Genomic DNA, 23225 nt, shown 5'->3' with positions numbered 1-23225 from the left:
CAATCTTTCTGCTTTCAGGCTTAGAACAAACAAACCCAGGAACTGCTGGAGCCTCAGCTGAAGCCAGGCATCAGGTTTTTGACTGCACTATCCAGTTCAGTTTCAGAACACTTTGGCCTCTGGAGCAGTTAAGATGACAGCATAGATGTTCTTGCAATGTAGAATACACCAATCTGTCCAGGCTGGCTTCAGTGGGGATTTAAGCTGACCTACCCTGGTGGGCACTGAAACAAGGTAGGAGAACAATCACATGGTGGTTTAATGCCTCTGGGCTGCAGTGGGGGGGACCTAGAAGATAGGCTATAGTACAAGAGCTACAGGGGTGGTTGGTTCTCAGTGTTCAGCTATATTTTCAAGAAAATAGAACTATACACATTAACACACTGGGAGGATGTTACAACTGCCTGAACTCTTCCACTAGAAGATGTATTGAAGCCTAACAAGTTGACAGGGGCACAGTACCTACCTATCTTTCACTGTTTGCAGTAATTTTATTGCCTCACGTCTCCCTTGTCCCCAAAGCTCTACAGCAGAGATGATTATGCAGCTGATGACAGGCCAACATTGTTTCAGTCATGCAGGAATGTCTGATCTCTGGGAGCACAGGTGGGGGATCTTCAGCACAGCAACATTCATCAGTCTTTACAAACCTGTCTGCAGCTGCTGGAGTCAGTGCAGGTTCTACATTCTCTGGGAGCAGGGGTGCAGGCTGCTGCTCTACTGTCTGTTGTCTTTGGATACGTTGTGTGCCAGCCAGTTCACTTTGGTTTTCCAGCTCTCTCGCAGGGCTTCATTAAACTTTAGTCTGAAGTGCTTCAGTGCCTCTTCATCTGTTTTGCCAAGGGCTAGTGAATCCTGAAGGCAAGAGGCAGAAACCAGTGTGGCCTCACTGAAAGCATAACTAAGCAATTAGCTGCTCACCTCCTAGGATGTTTACTTGCTAGGAAATTACTCCATTGAAAGGAGCACCAGGTAAGGAAGGAGTGGCCATTAATTTGTAATAGTTACTGTAGCTGCAGAAGGTTTTTCATTCTGATGAAGACATGTACCTCACTCATGCTGGGCACAGGGAAACAGGGGCTTTAGGGCTCTTGTACAGAGCTGCTGTCTTTCAGTTGGCCAGGGCTAGTTGTTACAATTTAAGAGGCAAAGTAGGAACAGGAATCAACACCCAACTGAAGAGCTCTGTCTCCTTCCCTCAAGCTGCTTCTGCAAGGTACCTACTGCCCCTCTGCTGAGAAATCTGAATTTATTTCCTGAACACCAACATCTGGCACTTTGGATGGCCTGCACATGAACACTAGAGGCCAACGCTACAAGAGCAGGTATTCAATTTTAACCACATGGGCTCTGGTTCTCTTACCTTTAGATACTGAATGTCTTTAGAGCAGCTGAGTTCTGGCAGGCCAGCAGCTTTCATCAGTGCAAACAAGTGCAGGAAGAGAAGACCGTGGCGCCGCAGTATCATGTAGGCCTTCTCACAGTAACCCCTGAATCTGTTCAGAAAGGAAGATGAGGCAAAGGAATGAAGGCTGCAAGCTGTACTAGTGCATAGAGCAGGACTATGTTTTAGTCTGAACCCTGCTGTCTACACTGATGATTACCAAACTCTTTCACCATCTTTTAACAGATCACAGGATGTTAGGGGTTGGAAGGGACCTCTGGGAGATCAAGTCTGAACCCCCTGCCAGATCAGGACCATAGAATCTAGCACAGGTCACACAGGAATGCATCCAGCCAGGTCTTGAAAGTCTCCAGAGGAGACTCCACAACCTCTATAGGGAGCCTGTTCCAGTGCTCTGTGACCCTTAAATTAAAATTCTTCCTCACATTGAGGTGGAACTTTCTGTTGTGTAGTTTACACCCACAATAGATAGATGATAATTTCTTTTTTTGTGTATGGACAGCTATAGGCTAGATATACTCTGAAAATTCAGAGCCTAAAAAGCTCCAGTCAAGCTGAACTGCTCACACTTACCTTTCAAACTTCTCATTGTTGTTAGTTTTTCCTTGCTGGATGACATGCACGAAGTCATAGGTTAAGATGAAAGGAACTCGTTCTCTGTTGATACCAAATTTCGTCTTGAAGTTCCCCAAAAAGTGACCAAAATCAATATGGAACAGCTGAAAAGAAGGGGAAAAAACGTTTTCAGTATAGTATCTATTTTAGCTGATCAGTGTTGAGTTCTCACAGTTACTGAATTCAAAAGATATTGAGAACAATGAGCTGGCCCATGGCCCTCCTTTGGGAAAAGAGGCCAAGAGCTTCTGCAGTGATGAGGGCAGCAAAGGCACTTACCTCTGCAACACCTGCTGAAGGAGCTGCTGGCTGTTCTAAAGCCTTAGTGTGTCACTAGCAGAAGCAGAAAGAGACCTAAAATGGGCACCCTGCAGTCCCAGACAGGGAACAGATGGGAAAGGACTTGTTTTGAGTTGTGAAGCTGCTGCACAGCACTACTTGCTCAGGCAGGATGTGTTTTGTCTTACTCTTATTTTCCATACCCAGCTCAGTGCAAGGAAGGAGGAGGATCCAGGGCAGAGCCTGGAACACTGTGGCTGTCAGCCCCGGGTACCCAAACCCAAGGGTGGCCAGCACAGGGCATCAGCTCCCCCCGGTGGACAAACAACCGAGGAAGGTCTCTGAGCTCCCTGCCCAGCAACTTCTCATAGGGAGAAGAGGCACTTTGAGAGAAGGGCTGCTGCCAGTCATAGCCCAGAGGGACAGTGATGTTTTGTTAGCAAATGACACAGTGTCTCTGTCCTAGCTGTGACCCCAAAAGCACTCCCAGGTTTCCCTGGCTGCTTGATTTATGGGGATAAGCTAGAGAGATGCAGGCAGGCACCTGCCAGACCCAAGAGATGAGGCTCAAAACATCAGCACCCAATTTCTCACTTCAAATATTGACCAACCAACCAGCTGACCTTACTGGACCTGCAGGAGACTTACTTGCACTGCCCAGTGCAGGGTTGGTTTAGGCTTAAACAAGAAAGCTAGGTCAGACTTCACTCTTTAAGAAAATTCTGAGCTAAAAGGATTTTCTTTTCCCTAGTTTTGCCCTTTGCTTTCCAAACAATGTATGAGATACACTGGCAGCTATTGTGGAACAGAGAAGTAAAGGACTCAGTACAGTACACTGATGATCACAATGTGATCATTTGCATTCATTTTTGAAGGGAAACAAATAAACCAACTTTTTTCCCAGATGGAATCTATAAATGCATATCAGCTTGGGTAAGTAGCTGAGGATTTTACTCAGCAACTACAAGTGATTTGGGCTCTGCTGAAGCCAAGTGAGTCTTCAGATTGACAAGTACATCCTTGACTGTACATCTGCACACAATTTTAGGTCTGAGAGGTATGAATTGCTCCACTGACATTCCGAAGTGGGTACTAAAAACAGCAGCTGCTGGCAGCCATGCTTACAGAATCGTAAGTCAAGGTATAAAACTATTTACCCTCTTCATGACAGAAGCTACTGAGAGTATTTGTCCAGTGTGCCTCAGGGCTGGGAGCAAGGTACATTCCTTAGCAGTAGGATTGTTCCGGGCTGTATCTGTCCATTGCTAAGTAGCTCTCATGCCCCTCTTGCAGTGCTTCAAGAGCAGCAGTGAGTTCCCCTACCTGTCCAGTCTCCCGAATCATGATGTTGTCGCTGTGCCGGTCTCCGATCCCCAGCACGTAGGTGGCCACGCAGTACCCAGCACAGGAGAGAGTGAACTCCTCTATAGCTTGTTCCAGGGCATCACTGCAGAGGGTGAGAACAAGGTGGATACTTTTAACACCAGTACTTCACCACTGGGGAAGTTGTTTTTAGAGCTTCCCCCATGCAAATCTGCAGCAGAAGGTACAGGACCCGTGTCTGAATTTCTGCAGTGCTCTCCAGAGGCTACACAACCACAGCTGCATTAACAACTGTCAGTCACTGGAAGTCTGGATAAGGTTGTTTCCATAGTCTCAGCCAACATGGTTCAGTCTCAACTAAATTAACTCATTTCTGGATCTCCACAGATCCAGAAGACAAAGTGGGCTGCTGGAATGATTCCTGTTGGTGCCCTCCTACACAGAGAGCACTGATACCACAAGCTACACAGCTTTCATGCTGCTTGTTTTCACCCCCCAGTTTTGCACTACTCTTTCTACCTCTTTCCCAGCTGCCACCATGCTGACTATCTCTGGAGAAAATAACAGGACCCAGGGAAAGACCAGGGTTTGGATCCAGTCTGTGGACAGTGCTACCTTAAGCTCTCAAAAAGCTTGCAAACAGTAAACCAGATACCTCAATTTCTGCTCAAGAAATGGATCCTACAGATCCATGTGATGCCTTCAAGTGTGCCAGGCAGAGAAGCAGCCACAGAGAGTGTTGGGCAGCTTGCAGATATGCTTAGCTGAAGGGGAAAATGAGGCAAAGCAGAAGAATCATCTGTAGGTGGAAGGAAGCAGTAAAGCAGCACTGAATAAAAGGGAAGCTACTTGCCCTGGGTTCTTGGACTTCAGCCAGTTCAGCAGTGCATCCTTGTTGAAGGCTGCTGTGGCCACCATGTTGCTCTTGTTCAGCTGGATGTTGGCAATTGTGTCTGAATGCATGACTACCTCTATCAGTCCAGTCTTGTCTCCTGTGGAGAGGCAGCCATAAGGGGTCATCCTGCAGAGATGAAAGAAACCCTTCCACTGAAATCTTGCCCAGAGCTGGGTTGTGTTGACTTTAAAGTTTTCCCCCCATCATCTACTCCATATCTGCTCCTCAGTACCACAAAGCCTGACTAGCTGCTCACAGAATACCAAACCCACCTGCTGGGGACAAAACAAGCTTGCAGACAAAACAGCCTCCATCACTGCAGCAGGACAACTGTGTGCACATTACTCACCTCAGGTCCAGGCCTTCCTGCTTCCATAGGATGTCCATCAACTGGATCATCTGTAGAGTCAGCATGTCCTGACGGAGATCTGAGCAGCATTACAAAGGAAAAAAAAATGTCATAAGTACCTCCTGTTCTCTTCTCTTCTCCTTTTGTGCTCTTGCAAGTTACTCTTGTTCTGCCCCTGAAGCAGGCTGCTAGGTCAAGTCCAGCTAGTAGCATCGAGCAGTATTTACTAGAGCAGTAACAGTCTAAAGCCACCATACTGGACATGATCATACTAATGGAGGTGGACAACACTTTACTTGACCAAAGCTCTCCCTATAGTAGCACTTTAGAAAGAACCTGTCTGGACATAACAGTGAGCAGCAGCCACTCCAGCCCTACAAAGCCTGGGTGGTTGTAGGTCTTTCAGACCTCCTATCAGGTTGCCTTTTACTGTGCAAGGGTATCCAGCTGCTGCTGTGCTAAGGTCTTAATGAAGAGGGGAGCAAGATCCAGAGGAGTGTTTATTGTATCTCCAGATTACTGTTAAAAAAAAAAACTCCCAACACATTGATGCTACTCATTCAAGCAACAATTCCATGGTCCACATTTAAGCCCACCATAAATATTTGGGACTACTATGCTTATGAAAATAATTCTTTAAAGACTTACCATCTCCATTCTTAAAAATAATACCCACTCCACCTCCACCTGTCTCTTCATTATTAAACACAATCCATAAAGGTTTCATCTTGGAGTCCATAAAGGTGCACTGGTCCACACTGGAGGAAGCAAAAGTACTACCATCAGAGTTCCCATCTATTTAAAACTGGCCATCTACAATGCACATTCAGCAGCATCCAGCGACTTCCAAGGAGAAGGGGAGTTCCCTGGGGTCACCAGAAGTCTGGCTCTGCTGCGCTGCAGAGCCTGCAGCACCAATTAAAAGATGCAGCAATCATCCTTACCAGACTTCAGCGAGGATAATATTGGGATTCAAGGGGGACTGGAGGTGGGAAAGTGCTTCAAGATAGGTTTCCTGCTTCATGCACACATGCATCATCTCCTTGGTTTGAGGCTTGGTGGCCTTCTGAGAACTCACTTTAACAAAGTCATTCAGAGCTTTCATCTTGTTGAGTGCTTCTCCCTGAAAATAGGGAGGGATGACAAGGGAGGGTTAACAAGTAGAGAATTCCTAGAAAAAGCTTAAAACCTCTTAAAATCTACTGTGAAATGTAACCTTGGTTGTGTCTCTTCCCCTCTCCAACTTGTGGCAATTGTACATATTGCAACAAAACCAAATTTCATCTCTGCATAACTGATGGATATTCTGCTGGGCACAGATGGATTGCCCTAGGAATAATGCACATTAGCAAGTACCAAAGGAAGAAGTGAGGTGCAGTGGCTAGAAAAGGGACACTAAGACCTACAGCCTCTGCCTTCAGTGCTTCTGGGAAGTCCTGGTTCTACAGATGTGCCACAGAGTTTCCAAACCAGAAGCAGCACTGGTTTGTAGGCACATCTTGGATGGAGTCAGGTTGAGTCCCTCACTTCTGGACTGCATACAGTGGTACTTGATAGACAAAAAGAGATGTTTTAGGAAGTGGGTAAATAGCAGTATTACTTCCATACAGCAACTGAATCAGCCAGTTGTGATCAGCTCCTACTAAATCCCATCCCCAGTGTAGTTTAGGGCACGTGTGGGTGAGTAAGGGATGAGCAAAGCCACATGTGATAGGGAACTCCAGCTCTTAACAGGCTATGCCAAAATCAATATAGCAGTTAAAAGGGTTTGTTTATATATATATATATTAACAGCAACATGAAGCTAGAAAAGCTAAACAGCTGAGAACCAGCTCCAAGCAAGGAAGTTAATGGCTAAAAGCAATTTTTACCTGTTTCATCAGAACCTTCATATGGTGGGTGCTGCCTCTGCAGTATGCTTCCAGGATCAGGCCAAACCTCAAGGCAACTGCAGGAACATGCATTTCTGACCTAGGGGAAGGAGAGAGGTTAAAGCAATTCTGACTCACTGCAGTGAGTGACTAATTCATTCATCCTGTTCATGCCAGCATGAGGAGAGGAGAGAGGAGGGTACAGAATGTTAGCTGCTGTTTAGATTCTTTCTATGTACCCACCCAGAAGGTGATGTAGAAAAACCACTGCTTGAAGTCATGAGACATCTTTTTGGATGACTAAATTTCAATCAGCTCTCCTGAGAGCATTACTTAAGAAGCAAGGACAGTTCAGAGCCTATGGCTCAGAAATGGCAGGTGGCCAGGGATGTCCAAAGTAAATTTCAGCTCACAGGCAATGTGTGTGTATATATAAATTCTCAAAATAGAACCTAATCTCATCACCAAAACAGCAACAGAAGAAAAAAAATAACGAAGGTGTCATGTTCCCCTGGAATAACCCTTCTTCAGTCTCCCAAAGTCAAAAGCAGCAGTTCCAGGGTTTTGGTAACCACAGCAAAGAAATGATGAAAGACACCACCAGCTAAAGGAGAGCCAGCAGCCTTTGAATAAATACCCTGGCATCTATACATGCAGATGTGCTTACTAGAGCCACAAGGAAACCAGTGACTGCTGGCTTCACTTGATTATTGGGAAAAAGCCTCAGATCTTTGCTCCCTACCTCAGATGCCAGAAGAGGAAGTGGCCAATCTTGCGGTTGGATAATGCCCTGTCCAGCAGGAACTTGGTTAATTCACAGTCTAAGTAGGATTCATATTTAAGCACCTGGACAAGCTGTAGCAGGTATTGGAACAACTCATGATCTCTGTGAACAGCAAGGTCACAGAGGAGACAATGTTAACTGCACTGCAACAAATGTACTTGCAAAAGCTGTAAAGACAAGGCTGCCAGCCTTCTTCACAGCCCTGCACAGAACTAGAAAGGGGCTCTGCCTCTCCCCCGTGGATAACACTTACGTCAGCTTCTTCAGTGAGTTGATAGCAAAGGAACCAACGTAACGGTCAGGAAAGCTAAAATCCAGCAGCTCCAAGGCATTCAGGACAGGCAACTCTGGCCAGGTCTGAAGCAAGGAAATCATCTATAAAGGGGAAAAAAGAAAAGTCAAAAAAAGAAAAAAAAGTTTTAATGCCAATGGATAGAAATCTAAAATTCCACTGCTGGAAGAGCAGCTCCTTTAGGAGGGGAGTGTCACTATTTATAGATGCCTCAGAGCAAGTCTGGACTGATGGTTTCTGACCTGGTGTCTGCAAACTTTCTAGCAAGGCTGACAAGAGAAGCCATCCAAGTCCACAGCAGGGTTACATTAGCTGTAGCACAGACAAAAGTTGGATAAGCTCTTTGGGAAGAGCACTTTTCTGCAGCATAATGATATAGACCACAAAGGAACCTTTAGGAGGTCCTATCAGAGCTCTAGAAGTAAGGAGGGGATGAGCAGCACAGGCACCATTCCAAACTGATGTCTAATGTTTTTGGTACAAGAGATTCACTGCTGATCTCTCACTATCAGTTAAACATCACCAATCCAGATCCTAAATCTGCCATAACATACCTTCTCTTGCCTCCAGTTTTGGGAGGGAATTAGCAAGACCTTGTTAGTCAATAATGAGTCTGGGGTAATGCACAGAACCAAATGGAGCCCAGAAGAGTCAAACCTCAACTCATCTGGGTACTGCTCAGCACACATTTGCAGTGCCTGGTTGAGAACAGAAAAAAATCTTCCTCAGCCTCAGCATGCAAAACCCACCTGGTACAAAGACACTAAAAAACAGCCCCTGCTAAGCTGGCCTCTCAAACAACACAGGAACAACACAGACACTGAAAGATGGATCATAAACGGGGTCCTAGATGTCAAGCCCAGCATCCTCACCTGGGCAACATCTTCATGCTTGTTCCATTTGGTAATGATGAGGAGTTTGGCCAAAGCTTGTGGGTACTGGTCACGGATATCATATCTCATCTTCCACACCAGGTCTTTCTCATGCTCGTACAGCTCAGTGTGGCTCCTGCGCTCCAGGATCTCCTTCAGCTGCTGCTTCTGCTCATGGGAATCACAGGAAAGAGCATACACAAGGCTCAGTCTCAACCCAGAGGACTTGCTTAGCCCAGAGAGGGCCTGTAGGACTGGGGCATGACCCAGTTGGGTGACGAAAGCTGATTGGGGTTAAGATGGAAATATGTAACTTGATCTATGAAAGCAGGCTTGCACCTAGCCTCACACAGCTTAAAAACCAATAGCAGAAGACTCACCTCCTCAGGATCTTCTGGGGCAGCACGGGGTTGTTCTCCATTTCTCCCCAACTCCAGCAGCTAGGACACAGATACATAGTCTGAGAAAGGCTTCTCATTTACTTCCAGCTCACCATCACTTCAGGCATTCATCCCGCATTAGACTTCAGTCATTTGCCACCTCTGGAGAAGGGAATCACACCTCTCACAGCCCAAGGGTAGGTAATGTACTCAACATGACCCCTCTGCTCAGAGGTGTAAGCCATAGAGCCCCTTCCATGGCAGTGACAAGAATGAAGGGATAAGTCCTTTCCCCCAAAAAAGGGCACACCTGGGTGAGTCCTTTGCCCCCCCCCAAAAGGGCACATCTACACACCCATGTCATGTGAGAGCAGAGGTTCTGGGTCTCCTAGCTCCAGGCTAAGAGGAGCCATTCCAGATTCCTAGAGCTGGTGTGGGTTTGCCAAGCAGACAGCACTGCCCAGGCCACCTTCCACACCAGCACAATCTGTTCACAGTGCTGAGCCAGAACACGCAGCATGGGGAGTGTGCATAGATGTCCCTGGCAGAGCAGACCTCCTTTCTTTCCTGTAACAGGCACGTTTCTTCTTCCACTTCAAGTGCCTGGCCAGTTGCAGTGACAGATGGAAAATCCCCATACCACACAGCACATTATCCTCTGTGCTGAAAGGAAGGAGGCTGTCTACTTTCACTCATTTCCCCTTTTATTCCTCTTCCTTCCTATAGAGCCTAATACTGCCTCCAGTTGGAAGGCAGCTCAGCTAAACCCCTTTTTAAAACAAATTATTATCTCTGAGAGCAGCTCTACCTCAGGAATTCACAGCCTGAAGAAGCATTCATTCTAAGGTCCATTAGTTAATAGAAAAAAAGTCAAATTTTCAAACAACAGCAACTATTAATCAAGTTTGCTTGTGTTCCCTGTCAACAGCTGCCCAAGAGACAGTGGCACGGGGTGCTCCTGCCCAGGGAGTTTCTGTGCCCCCCAGAAGTGTCCATGTCCCCTACCTGCTCAAATGAGGGGTAGTACACAGGGTGTGGAGCAATGCTGGGGAAGCAGATGACCAAGGCTGCTGCACTTTCTGTGTTGGGGTTGCACTGTACAGTGCCCATGGGGTTCAGCAGTTCCCCTTTCTCATCTGGAAAGCAAAATACACAAACCCATCACCACAAACCTTATGAAGCTTTGCTCCAGAAAGCAGAGCACAGATGGCTCCCAGCTCCATCCCTGGACATTGCCTCAGTCTGAGCAGCTCACTTCATCTTGCTGACCTCAAAGCTGCAGTATGCATGACAGCAGCAACCTTTCATGTCATACATCCAATGCCAAGCAAAACAAGGCCTTCATCTTGGCAGGGCTCTAGATGCCATCACAGCATAGAGTAGCAATCCTACCAGGTCTGCTAGTCTGAACTATTACAGCCCCTCCTACAGCTACTGGCCAGAATGCAGGAAGTCTCCTGGCTTTGTGCTAGTAGCTCAAGACACACAACAATACAGAAGCTCCATCCCCTGACATACCTGGAAAGGAGGACCACATGTGCAAGCAGCACTCCCCTGTTTTCAGCTGGTCCTTATAGTCAAAGAGCATGACATTCACCCAGGCAATGGGACAGTCCTGCAAAGCAAAGGGAGAAGCTCATTTGGGTGCTGGGACTGCAAAAGCTGGAAGAATGGAAGAGAGGATTTTACAAGGAAGTGAGATATTCCCATGCAAAGCAAAGCCCTCAGAATAGGTAGGAATAAGGAGTTTTATAATCTTGATCTTTTTCAAGTCTGCAAAGTGCTACACAGAATGCTACAGGCAGGCACTTCCCATTCAAGAGAATGCAGGCACCCCCTCACCAAGGAGGTATTGCAAATATACTACCCCAGTAGGCTGACTTTTAAGTTCTCCTGAAATCAGAGTACAAGATGGCATCAAGTACTGCTATTTGTCAAAACCTGGGGTCTTTTGGGTAGTGCTGAATGACACCAAACACTCCCCACAAATCTTTTGCATAGCTGAAGAATCTCTTAAGTTTCTGGCAATGCCTTGCAACTCTACACCTGAGGGTATTTGAAGAAGCTGTGACATACATTTCACAGTTTGAGGAGAAGAACCTTAATTCTGAAATAGGGAAGACATAACTTCAGAAACCAGGCGAGATGTATCTGATAATGTGAAGAAAAGGCTTGGCTCTTTTCTACAATAATGAACACAAACTAGAGAAATCCAACTTCATGCTGCCAGTCCTCCACCATACACCCCAAAATAAATCCTGTAAGTCCAAGCCAGTCTCATTTTGGACGTGAGAGAATCCAGCAGTAAAGTGACTGGGACATGTTCAAGAAAGAACTCTCCCTGCTGTAACTCAGTTCCCTGCCACTAGAGCAGACATATTCCACGAGTGACCTCAGATTTCCTGCTGTCAGGTTCCCCAAACGGAACGGTTTACCTCATACAACAGTTTCAGCAATACCAGCATTTCACTCAGCTGCTGAGAAAACACCAAGGCTTACTTATAAGCTAGCACAGAAACTGACTTGCAAAGGAGCCATGAGGCAAAATTCCAGTGAGATGCAGCCACAAATGAGTACTTGAAGGGAATCACAGGGAGACATGATCTTGTTCCACTGAGACCCTTCCAGGGAACACATGAGGCATACCCCAAAGGTACATCAAAGGCCTTGGAGTAGGAAGCAAAGCCAGCATTTTCCTCTAGTGTGCCAAAATCAATCTTTTCCAAGTGGCCCCTCATAAACCTTTGAGTTGATTTGATTAGGCTAAGTGTCTTCAGTAAAATCCCATTTGAGAGAGCAGCTTCTATATCATGGGGAAAAGCCAAACAAAACACCCCCACCAGCAATAACCTTTTCTAACAGTCAAGAGACAGCAAACCACAGCACAGAGCCTGCCAAAACACAAGGCAAGATTTTTGACCATTCGGGTCCAGCAAAGCCAAGATTCAGCATGGTAAGGACAGAAATACCTCCTGCATGACTTAGAACAACACTGGAAGCCAACCCTCTGGGCAACACTAACCCTCTGACTCATCCCAGTCTGCAAGCATGCCTGTTTTTGTGGTAGTAAACGATGTAGTCCAAGCTATCTGCTCTGGGCAGTCTGCACAGACAAACAACATGCATGTAATTAAGCTCTGAGTACAGTCAGCAAGGCAAGTAAAAAGATTATTAATCAAACCCAACAAATCAGGGGGCACTCTGACTGTACCCTCCTCTTACTAAGTATTTTAAATGAGATCTGGGCACCTCACTCACAGCTGACCCTCTGGAAAAATCCCTTTCTGCAGAGCTCAGTTCCAGCTAATATTGTGATTTTACATTAAGGGCTCACCAGAATGCATCCACCTTACCCCAGTACCAGAACACACAATGAACAAGATCCTCTCAACAACTCAGCTGACCAGGCTGGTGTTTTTGTGTCAATCAGAATAGTGAGATTGCCTTCTGACTGAAATGATTTTCAGTTTTGAAGCAGTGTGACCACAAAAATGCAGCCTGTGGATGAATCAGATATTCTATTCAACAACAGTCTCTAGCAGGAGTTGGAGTTCTACTATTTTTAAATTAAAACAAACAAACAAACAAACAAACACAGCAATAAAAATGTTGATCCTGGTCCTGGCTTCAAAACGTTTCTAGTCTGAAGCCTCCAACCCCAAAATTGGTGCACACAAGCAGGACTCGTGGGCTGCCTGCTGTTTAATGCACTGACATCCCTACTGATGCCAACACAACAAAGCTCCCTGAGCCACCCAGCAGTGAAAAGGAGCTAACAAAACCAAGACTAAAATCTTCTCTGACCACATTTATCAGCCCCTCAATCCTCTGTGCTACCAAACCTCTCTTTAAAGCATGGCAAGAGTGGGTTTGTGCCTGCAGAAACGATAGTTTGCAGAAGAACAAATGCATTTATTGCTCATAAAGAAAACCTTTCAAATGCAAAGGGCTCCAGACATGATGTGTAAGCTACAACAGTGGGAAGCCAGCAATTCAATTACAACACAAACCAGCAACTCAAGGCTGCAATTAGCTCTTCTTTTAGTTACTGAATTATGAGTGGGCTAAAAGTTTTGGAATAGAGGTGAGGAAAGGGAGAAATAACCACTGCATCTGATTCAGAAGCTCCAAACAAGAGCTTCCAAAGTGATTTCATAAAGATAAGAGCCTCCAAAGTAACCTTCTATCCTCAGTTTCCAGCATTTGAACAGTAATCTTGAAGATTCTGCACTTGCATTTTACCTCACCTAAAGCTTTGCTGTAACCAGTTTCCATTCCTCATGTTCTTCCCCCTTCTTAGCTGTTAATTTGCTCCACAGGGGGTTTGCATGAAAGGCTTTCCTAGAAAGAAGTTGCAGCACAGAAGACAGTTTGACCTCAACTATTAAACAAGAAAGTTGTGTAACAGCAAGAGAGACACCAACAAATGATTCCTCTTTATGTGCATTCAGATGCTGGTTTTGTTTCTTACTGGTCTCGCTGGGTAAGACGTTAGCTTCTGAACAACCTTTCCCACAGGCAGCTACGCCTCACTTCCCTGTTCCTGTTGAAGCAGTTTCTGGCCATCACGACCTAAGCAATTTCATTAGTAAAGTCTTCTTTGGTTCAGAATGCTGCTCTGTGCCCCCAGCCTGGCTTTACTTACAGCTTTCTTGGACTTCTTCTTGGTGGACCGTGCCTTCTTGGCCTTCTCGATGACAGCGTAGAGCGCGAAGCAGAGCCGCGCCATGCGGGGAAGGTCACAGATGTTGATATCAAAATCCAGCCTCTGCCTCCACACCGGCTCTGAGCACACGTTCACTTCAGAGCTTGAGACTGTCTTGCACAGCATTTCATTGCCATGGAAGAGGCCTGCCTGCACCACCAGCTGTGGGAAGAAGAAAGAGGAGAATGTCACGACTCCATAGGGCCTTGTTGGCTGAAGACATGATTAGAAGAGGAACGGGAAGGACATCCACTCCCGACAGGATGCCATACTGTCTCTTTACCAATTTGTTCAGACATTAAGTTCCTTAACCCTCCTCTTTACTCAACTTCAGTAAGGGCATTGTTATCTTTTTCCTTCATGCAGACTTGCAAGAGCTGCTTAATCTTGCAAAAGGCTTGGGCAATCCATTGGTAAGAGTCTTACAGGTCTCACCCTGTGAAGCCAGACAATATATTCACCAAACCCTGCTCTGACATGCTGCAGAAGCTCAGGAAGCTGTCACACTGAAAAAGCAGGACAGACCCCTGGGCAAGTGGTTCTGCCAAAGGGGAGGCAGATCCACAGGACAGGAGAAAGGCACATGCCAACAGCTGAGCCCCAGTACAGACCTGCAGTGAAGGGCCCATCCAGAGCTGTCTCTGGGTGCACGTTTTCCTGTGATCTTCTCTTGCAGCCTGCCAGATCACTGTACAGCCAAAAGCCAGCCTCACCCCCAGCTTTACCCCCATTCCAATCTCCCACTGCTCTCACCCACAAGAATATTCCCCAGAAGCAGCTCTCTGCAAATGATGAGGCATTGGGCAGAGCTGTTTCACTGCCTGTTCCTTTATCAAGCCTTGCCCTACAGAACACCTGTGTCTGTGATGTATTCTTGTCTTGTCTCTTCCCTTTCCCTGAGAGCAACTATTCCCTTTCTCATTCACTTGCTCCCCCTTCATGATCTTGTAAATCCCTGGGCTTTGCTGCATTCTGTCTTAACTTTACCAGTCACCACCTCTTCTACTATTCTTTCTTCTCAGAGCTGGATTTCCCCTCCTCTGTTTTTTGCAGGCTTCCCTGCCTCTCCACACCACTGTCAAGCCGTGTTACCACAGGGCAGCAGCCCTGTCTGCTGCTCAGAAACCTTTGCAGGGGAATGTTTCTAAGAAAGCATTGCTGGGCTGCTGGCTAGCAAGTTCCCTTCCTCTTCCTGTTGTGCTGCAGTTCAGAAACTGCCCAAAGGCTGAATGAAGCACTATGGAGGATCACGTGAGACCAAGCTGTCAGCCCCTGCTCTCCTCACCTCCCTTAAGACAGATGCTACCAGGGAAGCCAAATCAAAACCAAAACCCCAAAGTGAGTCAGTACCTACCTTCATTCTCTCATCTGCATTGACCTTGCTGCCTTGCACCAGCTCAATGTAAAAAGACTGCTCCAAAGACCAGAGAGAACCATAGTTTGGCTAGAAAAAGAAAAGGGTTGGGGATCAGGAATAAATGCAACAAAGACTTCTCGACTCAGCCCTAGACCTCATCTCTCATCATTTGCTTTTTGCTCCAACAAAAAAAGATCAGTGCAGGAGGGCTGCAAAAAGGCTGAGATAACCAAGGAAGCTGTGGAGGCAGCTGGAAGGCTGACTGGAAATTCCCAGCTCGTAGATCCTGGCTAGAAACCTGTCCTGAAAGAGGCAAGGAGATTCAGCTGCTCTTCCCAGAAAGGATCAGCATCTCCACCAATGAATGAGTTGAGGGTGACCCTGCTGGGTCGCTGCCCCCTTTTACCTTTTTCTTAGGGAGTGGGGGAGGCTTAGCAGCCATCTTTGGGGGGCTGGCAATGCAGTTGGTTTGTTCATCTCTCATAGCAATGATAGTGGAGGAATGGACCATGGTCAGGTGGGGCGTGAGGCCGCGGTGCAGGCAGCTGCGAATATACTGCAACGAGAGGAGAGAGTCAGCAGGGGTCAAACAGCCAAAGGCAGTCAGGCAAATCAGAACTGGCTGAAGCACAAACACGTGGAAGGAGTAAGGAGAGGATACAGCAACTCCTGATTTATAAACCTGCAACTCACTGGACTCATGTTGCCAGGACTGAGAATATGAAGTGCCATTTATAGCTGGCATTTCATCAACATACTCAAATGGCTGCATTAAGAGAAAACACAAAGGGATTCAGCACTCCCAGCAGCAGCTTTCCCTGCCAGAGGAATACAGGCTATGGAATTACTTGTCCAACTTTCAGGAAGAGAACTCCCAGCCCACCATGCAAGCAAACAGAATCATAGTCTACAAACGTATTTACACAAAATCTGGTACCCAGGGACAGGCTTAGATCACTATCCCCCAAAAAGATAAGGATCTGTTGGGTTCCTGAATGCATTCCTTGCCCTAAGCAGCATCCTGGCTAGAGGATAACACATATCAGTCCACCCTCCCAGCAAGAGGAGGCCATATGGGAACAGGCTCATTGACAAAACAAGACACAAGGCTCACCTGGAACTGGTACAGGGGGTAGTTCCCATAGAGATATTCACATTTTCCATTCACCTGCAGGGTGTAGTCCTCAGGGTTCTCCACTGTCTCATGGCGGAAGACAGTAGCCTGCTTCTTGATAGCATAGCTCATCAGTGTGATGGGGAACTCCTTTGGGGAGATCTGGAAAGTGAAGCTCTCCTGCAATCCCAACAACACAGCACATGCTGTCAAATGCCAGCAAAGGGCTGAAATCAGCACAAGGAGTAGCAGTAGCTCAGCAGATAGGTAACAACATTCCTGTTGCTGACAGTAGATGACAGGAAGGCAGAATCACACACACACACACACACATCAGCAAATCAGCAGGCATGCTTGCCAAACTGGGCAGCAGCTTGTTTCAGCAGTGTAAGCACAAGGCTGGAAATCAGGAACTTCAAGTCCAGTTTAAGCAAGTTTATGTGCTTGCTAGTCATTAAAATCTTCTCAGTATCATTCCACCAGCAAGGCAGAAGATGGCCATGGTCACCATGCTCAAACATACTGCTCTGCAAGGCCCCTGTCCCTCCTGCTTCATGCCCTGGCACAACATGCAAAAATAACACTAACCAAAGGTAGCAAGCAAGAACAGGGACCCATGGGCAACACAAACCAATGCCTGCAAGCAGTGCTTGCTGAGCAGGAGCTGAGCAGGCTCTTGTGCTTCAAAATGAAAGGTGTGCATTGGATTCTGTGCTCCTCTCCCACCTAAAACCATAAAGCTTTCCACCACATGTACATGCAGCAACCTGAGCCACCAGCTAACCAGTACACCTAATGCATGGTCAGGAAGGGGAACTGCTCCCTTGGTTGGAGGCTCAGAGGCTCCATTCCAACCATCTCCACAGGCAAAGGAATCTGGAGAATGAAGATGAAGACTGAGCCCATGGAAACGCTGTCCACGCACACATTGTCCTGTCTCCAAATGCCCAAAGGCTCCCGAAGGGAAAGCACAAATCAGTTAAACATCAGCACAGAAAAGCTCGTGCTTTACCCCGCCAGACTGAAACTTGATGTTGACAAAAATGTTCTTGGTGGGGATATGCAGAGGGCCAGTCCCGAGGCCTTTGGCCATGGGCTCCAGCTGCAAGGGAAAGTTGTACTCCATCCAAGCTGCCCAGCTGAGCTGCTGCCGCTTTGCTGCTCTCTCCTCACAGAACTGGCACATTTTGGTGCGGAAATCGTTCACCTCTGGATCCTGGACAGAGTCAAACTCATGCAGACCTAAGCAGGGAATTAAGACAGAAAGGCAAAATGAGCATCTGCACCCAACAGGGAAATGAGTCTTTGATAACTAAGTGTCTGTGAAACAATCTTCCTGAACACGTGCTTAGTATTTGGCCCAAAGCAGAAGAGTCAGCCCAAGCTCCTAGTAATCCCTTATTCATCATACAATTGCACCCACTCGATTACCACAGCTCTCTGCAAGTGGGAAAGATCATCCCTCTTGTCTCTGCACACACAGTTCCCTCACCAGACCCACCAGAGACCAAACCTGCCAATTCACCACCTGCATGACCAGGGCTCCATCACTATTCCACACACAGCAGGGCTGGCTGGGACAGAAGCACATTCCAGAAGCACGTACAGCCAGCAGGCTGCACACTGCAGGTGAGACCAGTGCTGGAGGAACTGACCTTTCCCAATGAGCAGGCTGATCTGGGAGTTAATAACCTTCTTGACTCTGTCTCCTTCTCGAGCCACGAGCCGCAGCACTGGCAGGAAGGGCTGGATGTCACAAAGCCGCCGCTGCTCGTCCTCCAGCTCTTGCTGTTCTGCTGTCTGGTTGATGCAGGTGAAGACATAGGCCTCAGGGTCACTGAGCATATGGTAGAGGGGCTCATACTGAGCATGCTTCCACACCACCTGGGCCAGAAAACAGCAGGGTGAAACTACCACTGCACTGCCAGAACCTCCTCTTCCTCTTACTGTCACCCCAAAAGCTCACCATTCAGTGAGGGCAATGCCCAGCCAAACCTTCTCACAGCATTCCTGGACCTGCAATCATTGGCTGGTTCTCACACAATCCATAAAAGCCCTAGGTGGCCAACTCAGATCTGCCCTCACTCCATAGTTAGTCTCACCAACCAAAGCTGGACAGGCATCCAGAGAACTGAGCCTGAACCGACCAGCACCCTGTTTCTGGCAGTCTCAGGGGCTACACACAGGCTTAGTGGATCAAGAGGCTGTCACAAAGGAGGGGCTCTCACAGTGAAACACAAGAAACCACCTCAGTGCAACACAGAAGAAACCAAACTTGCACTCAGTTAAGACCCAACCTGCTTCCTCAGGTACTCCCCAAGAACAGATTCCTCATTCCAGGAGACTGCAGATAAAGACTGGAATAAGGCTGTTACCTGCTTGATGGTGCCCAAGCTGGCATTGCAGGACACAGAGAGGTTTAAGTATATGCCTGTGGGCAGCAGAAAGTCCACCTGGATGTTTTGGTTTTCCCCCTTGGACCAGAATTCCATAGGGCAGTAAATGCCTGGGGGCATCCTGCTCACTTCTTAGCTACCACCTGCAAGAAAAAGGCAAAACATCTGTTGCTGTTGACTATATAATATATCCTTAGACCTGTGCTGGGCTCTGTAGAAAGTTAATGTGCAAAAGAACCCAAAGAAAGGAAGGTTAGCAGATTCTCACAGCCCAGGAAAACATGCACTTAGTCAGCTTTCCAGTCCAGTGCCTTTAAACCACAGAGGTGTTCTTGCTATAGCATTTGCTTCCACCTCAGTACAACCTTTTCCTAATCTTTCCTAGACTGGGAAGAACACCTACACTGGACAAAGAAATTAAACAATTATCTTCTCTTGAGAACAAAGGCACTTGTCCTGATAGCTCATCTACAACCAAGCAGCCAACAGAAACAATGAGTCCATCCCTACCCTGGCTTGGTAAGGCAATCCTCAGGCCTCATGCTCCAAGTTCCACTTTGTTTTTCCAGAGCTCTGTTCCAGTCTGCAAGAGGGAGAAAGAGGTGTTACTGGCTCTGAGCACACAAGGATTTCTATACACACAAACACATAACACTCCACTGTATATCTCCCCCTTCACAATTACAGAATAACGGAGATCTAAGGCTGAGACAATCAAAATTGTAGAGTCAGATACTGATTGGACTTTATGATCTCAAAGGTTTTTTCCAACTGAAACACTTCTGTGATTCCATGAAAACATGTTTGTTAATTCTATTGGCATCCCCTCACCTGGCAGAGCTCTACAGTTTGTGCTCAATACATCCAAAGAAAAAGAATCCGAAGGCTATCAGGTACAAAGTGCTGCATTCAAGCACAGGGTAAGTGCACACAAGCACAGCTAAACCAAAAGGCATTCAGCAGAAGTTTGTTGTATACTTCCTTTCTTAAAGACATGTAACACCATAACATCAAAGGCAGAGAAACACTCATGCTCCATCCATTTGTCATTCCAAACCTGCCTCAACACCATCCTGTGCAACCTGCTCTGGGTGATCCTTTTCTGGCGGGGGGTTGGACTAAATAATCTCCAGAGGTGCCCCCTCCAACCCCTAACATTCTGTGATCTGCGATTTGTCTACAAGCAAAATACTACAGCAGTATAAAACTCCATTTTTCTTCACACATGACAGGCAAGCAGAGTGGGGTGCCCACGTGCTGGAAAAGCTTAAAACTGTTCTCATTAGCTCCTAGTGAGAGATAAGTGGCTCCAACTCCCTTCAATCACCTCAGCAGAGAAGCCAGCTCCCCTGAATTCCCTCTCACTTACCAGAGTTCTTCCACCAGGTCAGCAGAGACACATGCCAGTAGTACAGCCTGGAGGGTGCTCACCTAGCCATGGCTCACAGCAGCTGGGGAAGCCATGGCTTCAGCCTCCTGCCAGTCTGCCCTGTTGCTGGTTCCAAATCCAGCCCTGCATGTGCCCTGAGCAGTTCTATCAGTATCACTTGTCCTCAGCCCATGAAACCAGCAAAAAATTTGCTCATTCACAACTTAAAATGTGGCTTTACAGCTGTCAGACAATGTACAAATTTAGGAAGAAGCTGAAGTCATGCTGGCAGCTTCTCATGAGCCAGTCCTATGCTTCAGCATGACAAGGAGCCCAGCATCTTATCTGGCAGTGCCTGGGAGCACACCACTTCCCCAGCAGCAGCGAGGTGAGGATTCCCAGAAGTATGAGCTCCGTTTTATCTGTCCTGCTTCCTCAGCGCACATGCTCCATCACCCAGAGACCGGATACAGAGACCACAACCCTGTGCCTCAAGAGGGAGGGAAGAGAAAGGGGGAGGAGGCAAGGTTCTCAAGTTTGAATAAAGCAAAACAAGCTGGCCTCCTCCTCTGCCCATTAACAACAAACCCTGTCAGTTTCTAGAGTATCAGCTACCTCAGCCTGCTCCAAAGGCAACAAAAGCAGCCATCTACCACCACCCTACTGACCAGCAGAGATGGAAGACACAACAATGGCTGAACTGCCTCAGTCTGCTCAGGATTTCTAGCTGGCGTCACATCCCAACAGGCATGAAGTACCTATCTATGCTATCAGCATTACAATGTCAAGTTTAAGTCGCACAATACCTTAGTCTTTCCAAACTCACTGATTATCTCCCAGTGTAGAGGAATTTCTCCAACAGAGCCTAGGGTGGACTTGTCACATGAAGAATAACTCTGGTCTCGAACTCTCTCCAAAACTTTGTTTACCAATCCTCTCTCCCTTCCATTGCTAAATCCAGAATGCTCCACTAGCTGGACCTTACATCTGATTCAGTGTAACAGTTTTTACTCTGCACCACCCTACTGTCATCTTCCCTTTTCTCCTGGGAAACTGGGAGAGAGTTCTCCTGGCTGTAACCTTGTTTGCACTATCTTGACTTGGTGAGTTACAGTTCCCTTTTCTTAGGGTCATTCTGCTATTCATGAACAGCCAAATGCAGCATCACTCCTTTTGGTCAGGTTTATGCTGCCAGGGTTGTTTGAGAGATGCTTCACTGCAGCAGTCCTTAAATAAAGGATTCCCCCTTGCAGCTGTTTTGGTTTTTAGAAGCATCACCTCAGACTTTTATCCTGGTGGGCAGACAGACTATTGCTAAAAATCCCATGTAGTGGTAGGGTTCTGACCTGTAGGTCTGCTAGCCTGAGGTTCAAGTTAATCAATCCACACTGGACAGAAATTAGTCTACTGTACAACTTGCACACTTCTCAGAGCTAAAGCAAGCCAGAGTGAGGCAAAAGTTTGTATTTTAGTGAGATGCAAAGCCACAGAACCTACTTCAAGCAGGTACAGAAGTCATCAAAGACTCCAGCTTATCACCACCCACTTTCTACCATAAAACACCCCCAGCCATTATTCTTTCCTCCTGTAATATACCACAAAACATATTGCTAGAACCCTTCCACATTCCCCCACCTACATCTTCCTACAATGCTTCTTTCTCCCCCACTACCCACATCTCCCACAACTTTCCAAACCTCATTCCAAGTGCAAGAAGCTGCCCAAGAAGCAGAACAGACAACCAGAACACAAAGCTCTTACTCTATAGCTGGTGCATACACACACTCCATCTGAGAGAGATACACCTCAACCAGCTCAGCTGTTTCAGTGGCCAAGTCACAGTGACATGTAGACACAAAGTAAAGACCTGGCCCTTGTGAGGGCTGAGTATATTACTCTGAAATTCAGGTATCTCCTGAACTAGAGGAATTCACAGAACATTTGAGGGCCTCAAATACCTCCTCATTCATCTCAGGCAGCAGTTTTCCTCCTGGACTGCTTGTACACAAGCCTGACTAAAAACTGCCCCATGATATGTACCATCTGCAGGAAAATAATCATGAAACAAAACTCCAGGTTTCAGATGAGGGCAACTCCTCAGTTTCCTCTCCTCTCTTTGCCTCAGCTCATTAATCTGCCAAAAAGCTACAGACTGCTTCACCCACTTGCATTATTTGGTGCCCCCTCCTTGGAGGTGTTCAAAGCCAGCTGGGACAAGGCCTTGAGCAAGCTGGTCTGCTGGAAGGTGCCCTTGCCCATGGCAGGGTGGTTGGAACTAGATCATCTTTAAGGTCCTTTCCAACCCAAATCATTCTATGATTAATCAATGTGAAGGTCATAAATGTGCATCTTTCCAAAGAGGAGAGATGGCCAAGGCAGAGCTGATGTGCACATGGGACTAGTCCATGCACTAGCCTGCCAGGACATAAACCCCACTGTCACTGGATGCTATCTAACCAACACAGGCACAAAATCAGCAATGGCAGGTGGCATGTTTTGAGTTCACACCCCCTGAGGAATAAATAGTTTTATATAAAGGTAAATTTATGCAGATGGTAACAGGCACAGTTGGAATTACCCAGTGGCTACGTAACAACCCAGGAGTAAACATAAAACACACAAACCTCCTCTCATGAAGCTTACCAACCACAGCTCGGGTGTTTACAACATGCAACAGCTACTGAAAGAGGAAAAAGCAGCAAGCTTGCAAACTCACACAGAGCAGTGTTCCACAAACCTCTGAGGCTGCAGCATCAGACAGACACGGAAGCTCCAACACCCACAGATGACACTATCACCAAACCCCAGGGCTACAAAAATACCTTGTAAATTTATAAGAAACGAGTGGCACAGAGCTCAGGGGTGATGCATGTTGAGTGGGAGACAGCAAGGAGCCGCTTTTATTACAGGCATCAACTTTGCTAGGGGAGGAGACCATGGGAATTTTCACCTACACAGGTGCTTCATGTGCCTTCACAACACAATCAACACACCTGGCAGATCTGAACCAAGCCTAAGCTTTCACAGGCAGAGATCCATCTCAGTGAGTGTTCTAAAAGTGGTTGTTTGGTGGGGGCAAAACAGGACTATTGTACGCTGCAGGCAAGTAATTTAGGTATTGACAGGCTGTAAAATTAACCCACAAATTCCCCTCCACGAACAGGCTGTGAAAACTCCCCTAAGCATGGAAACTGCCTGTATGTGGGAGTTTTGTAGGGG

At 46.9% G+C, this 23225-nt stretch overlaps 1 protein-coding gene across 3 annotated transcripts; it reads right to left on the bottom strand.

Moving 5' to 3' along the window:
- Positions 1 to 717: 717 nt before the first annotated feature.
- On the bottom strand, positions 718 to 18757 carry PIK3CD (phosphatidylinositol-4,5-bisphosphate 3-kinase catalytic subunit delta). Of its 3 annotated transcripts, none has more exons than XM_054394946.1 (22): positions 18617 to 18757; positions 17897 to 18125; positions 17254 to 17483; positions 16231 to 16421; positions 15534 to 15579; positions 15125 to 15214; positions 13711 to 13932; positions 10584 to 10680; positions 10071 to 10201; positions 9066 to 9125; positions 8686 to 8844; positions 7775 to 7896; positions 7480 to 7623; positions 6738 to 6837; positions 5811 to 5989; positions 5515 to 5624; positions 4867 to 4945; positions 4476 to 4643; positions 3623 to 3746; positions 1979 to 2124; positions 1364 to 1496; positions 718 to 855 (listed from the first exon to the last, which is right to left on the bottom strand). In XM_054394946.1, the coding sequence occupies exons 1-22, from the start codon at positions 18755 to 18757 to the stop codon at positions 718 to 720; spliced, it is 3039 nt and encodes a 1012-aa protein (XP_054250921.1). The 3 variants fall into 3 exon arrangements, with proteins under 3 accessions (XP_054250921.1, XP_054250918.1, XP_054250919.1); XM_054394943.1 differs by having other exon boundaries at positions 8686 to 8853; positions 15534 to 15683; positions 16242 to 16421; XM_054394944.1 differs by having other exon boundaries at positions 15534 to 15683; positions 16242 to 16421.
- Between the last annotated feature and the right edge of the window lie 4468 nt (positions 18758 to 23225).

The sequence above is a fragment of the Indicator indicator genome, chromosome 32 (genome assembly GCF_027791375.1).
Source record: "Indicator indicator isolate 239-I01 chromosome 32, UM_Iind_1.1, whole genome shotgun sequence".
In the NCBI taxonomy this organism is placed as follows: Eukaryota; Metazoa; Chordata; class Aves; order Piciformes; family Indicatoridae; genus Indicator; species Indicator indicator.
This window is presented reverse-complemented; position numbering and strand designations above follow the sequence as displayed.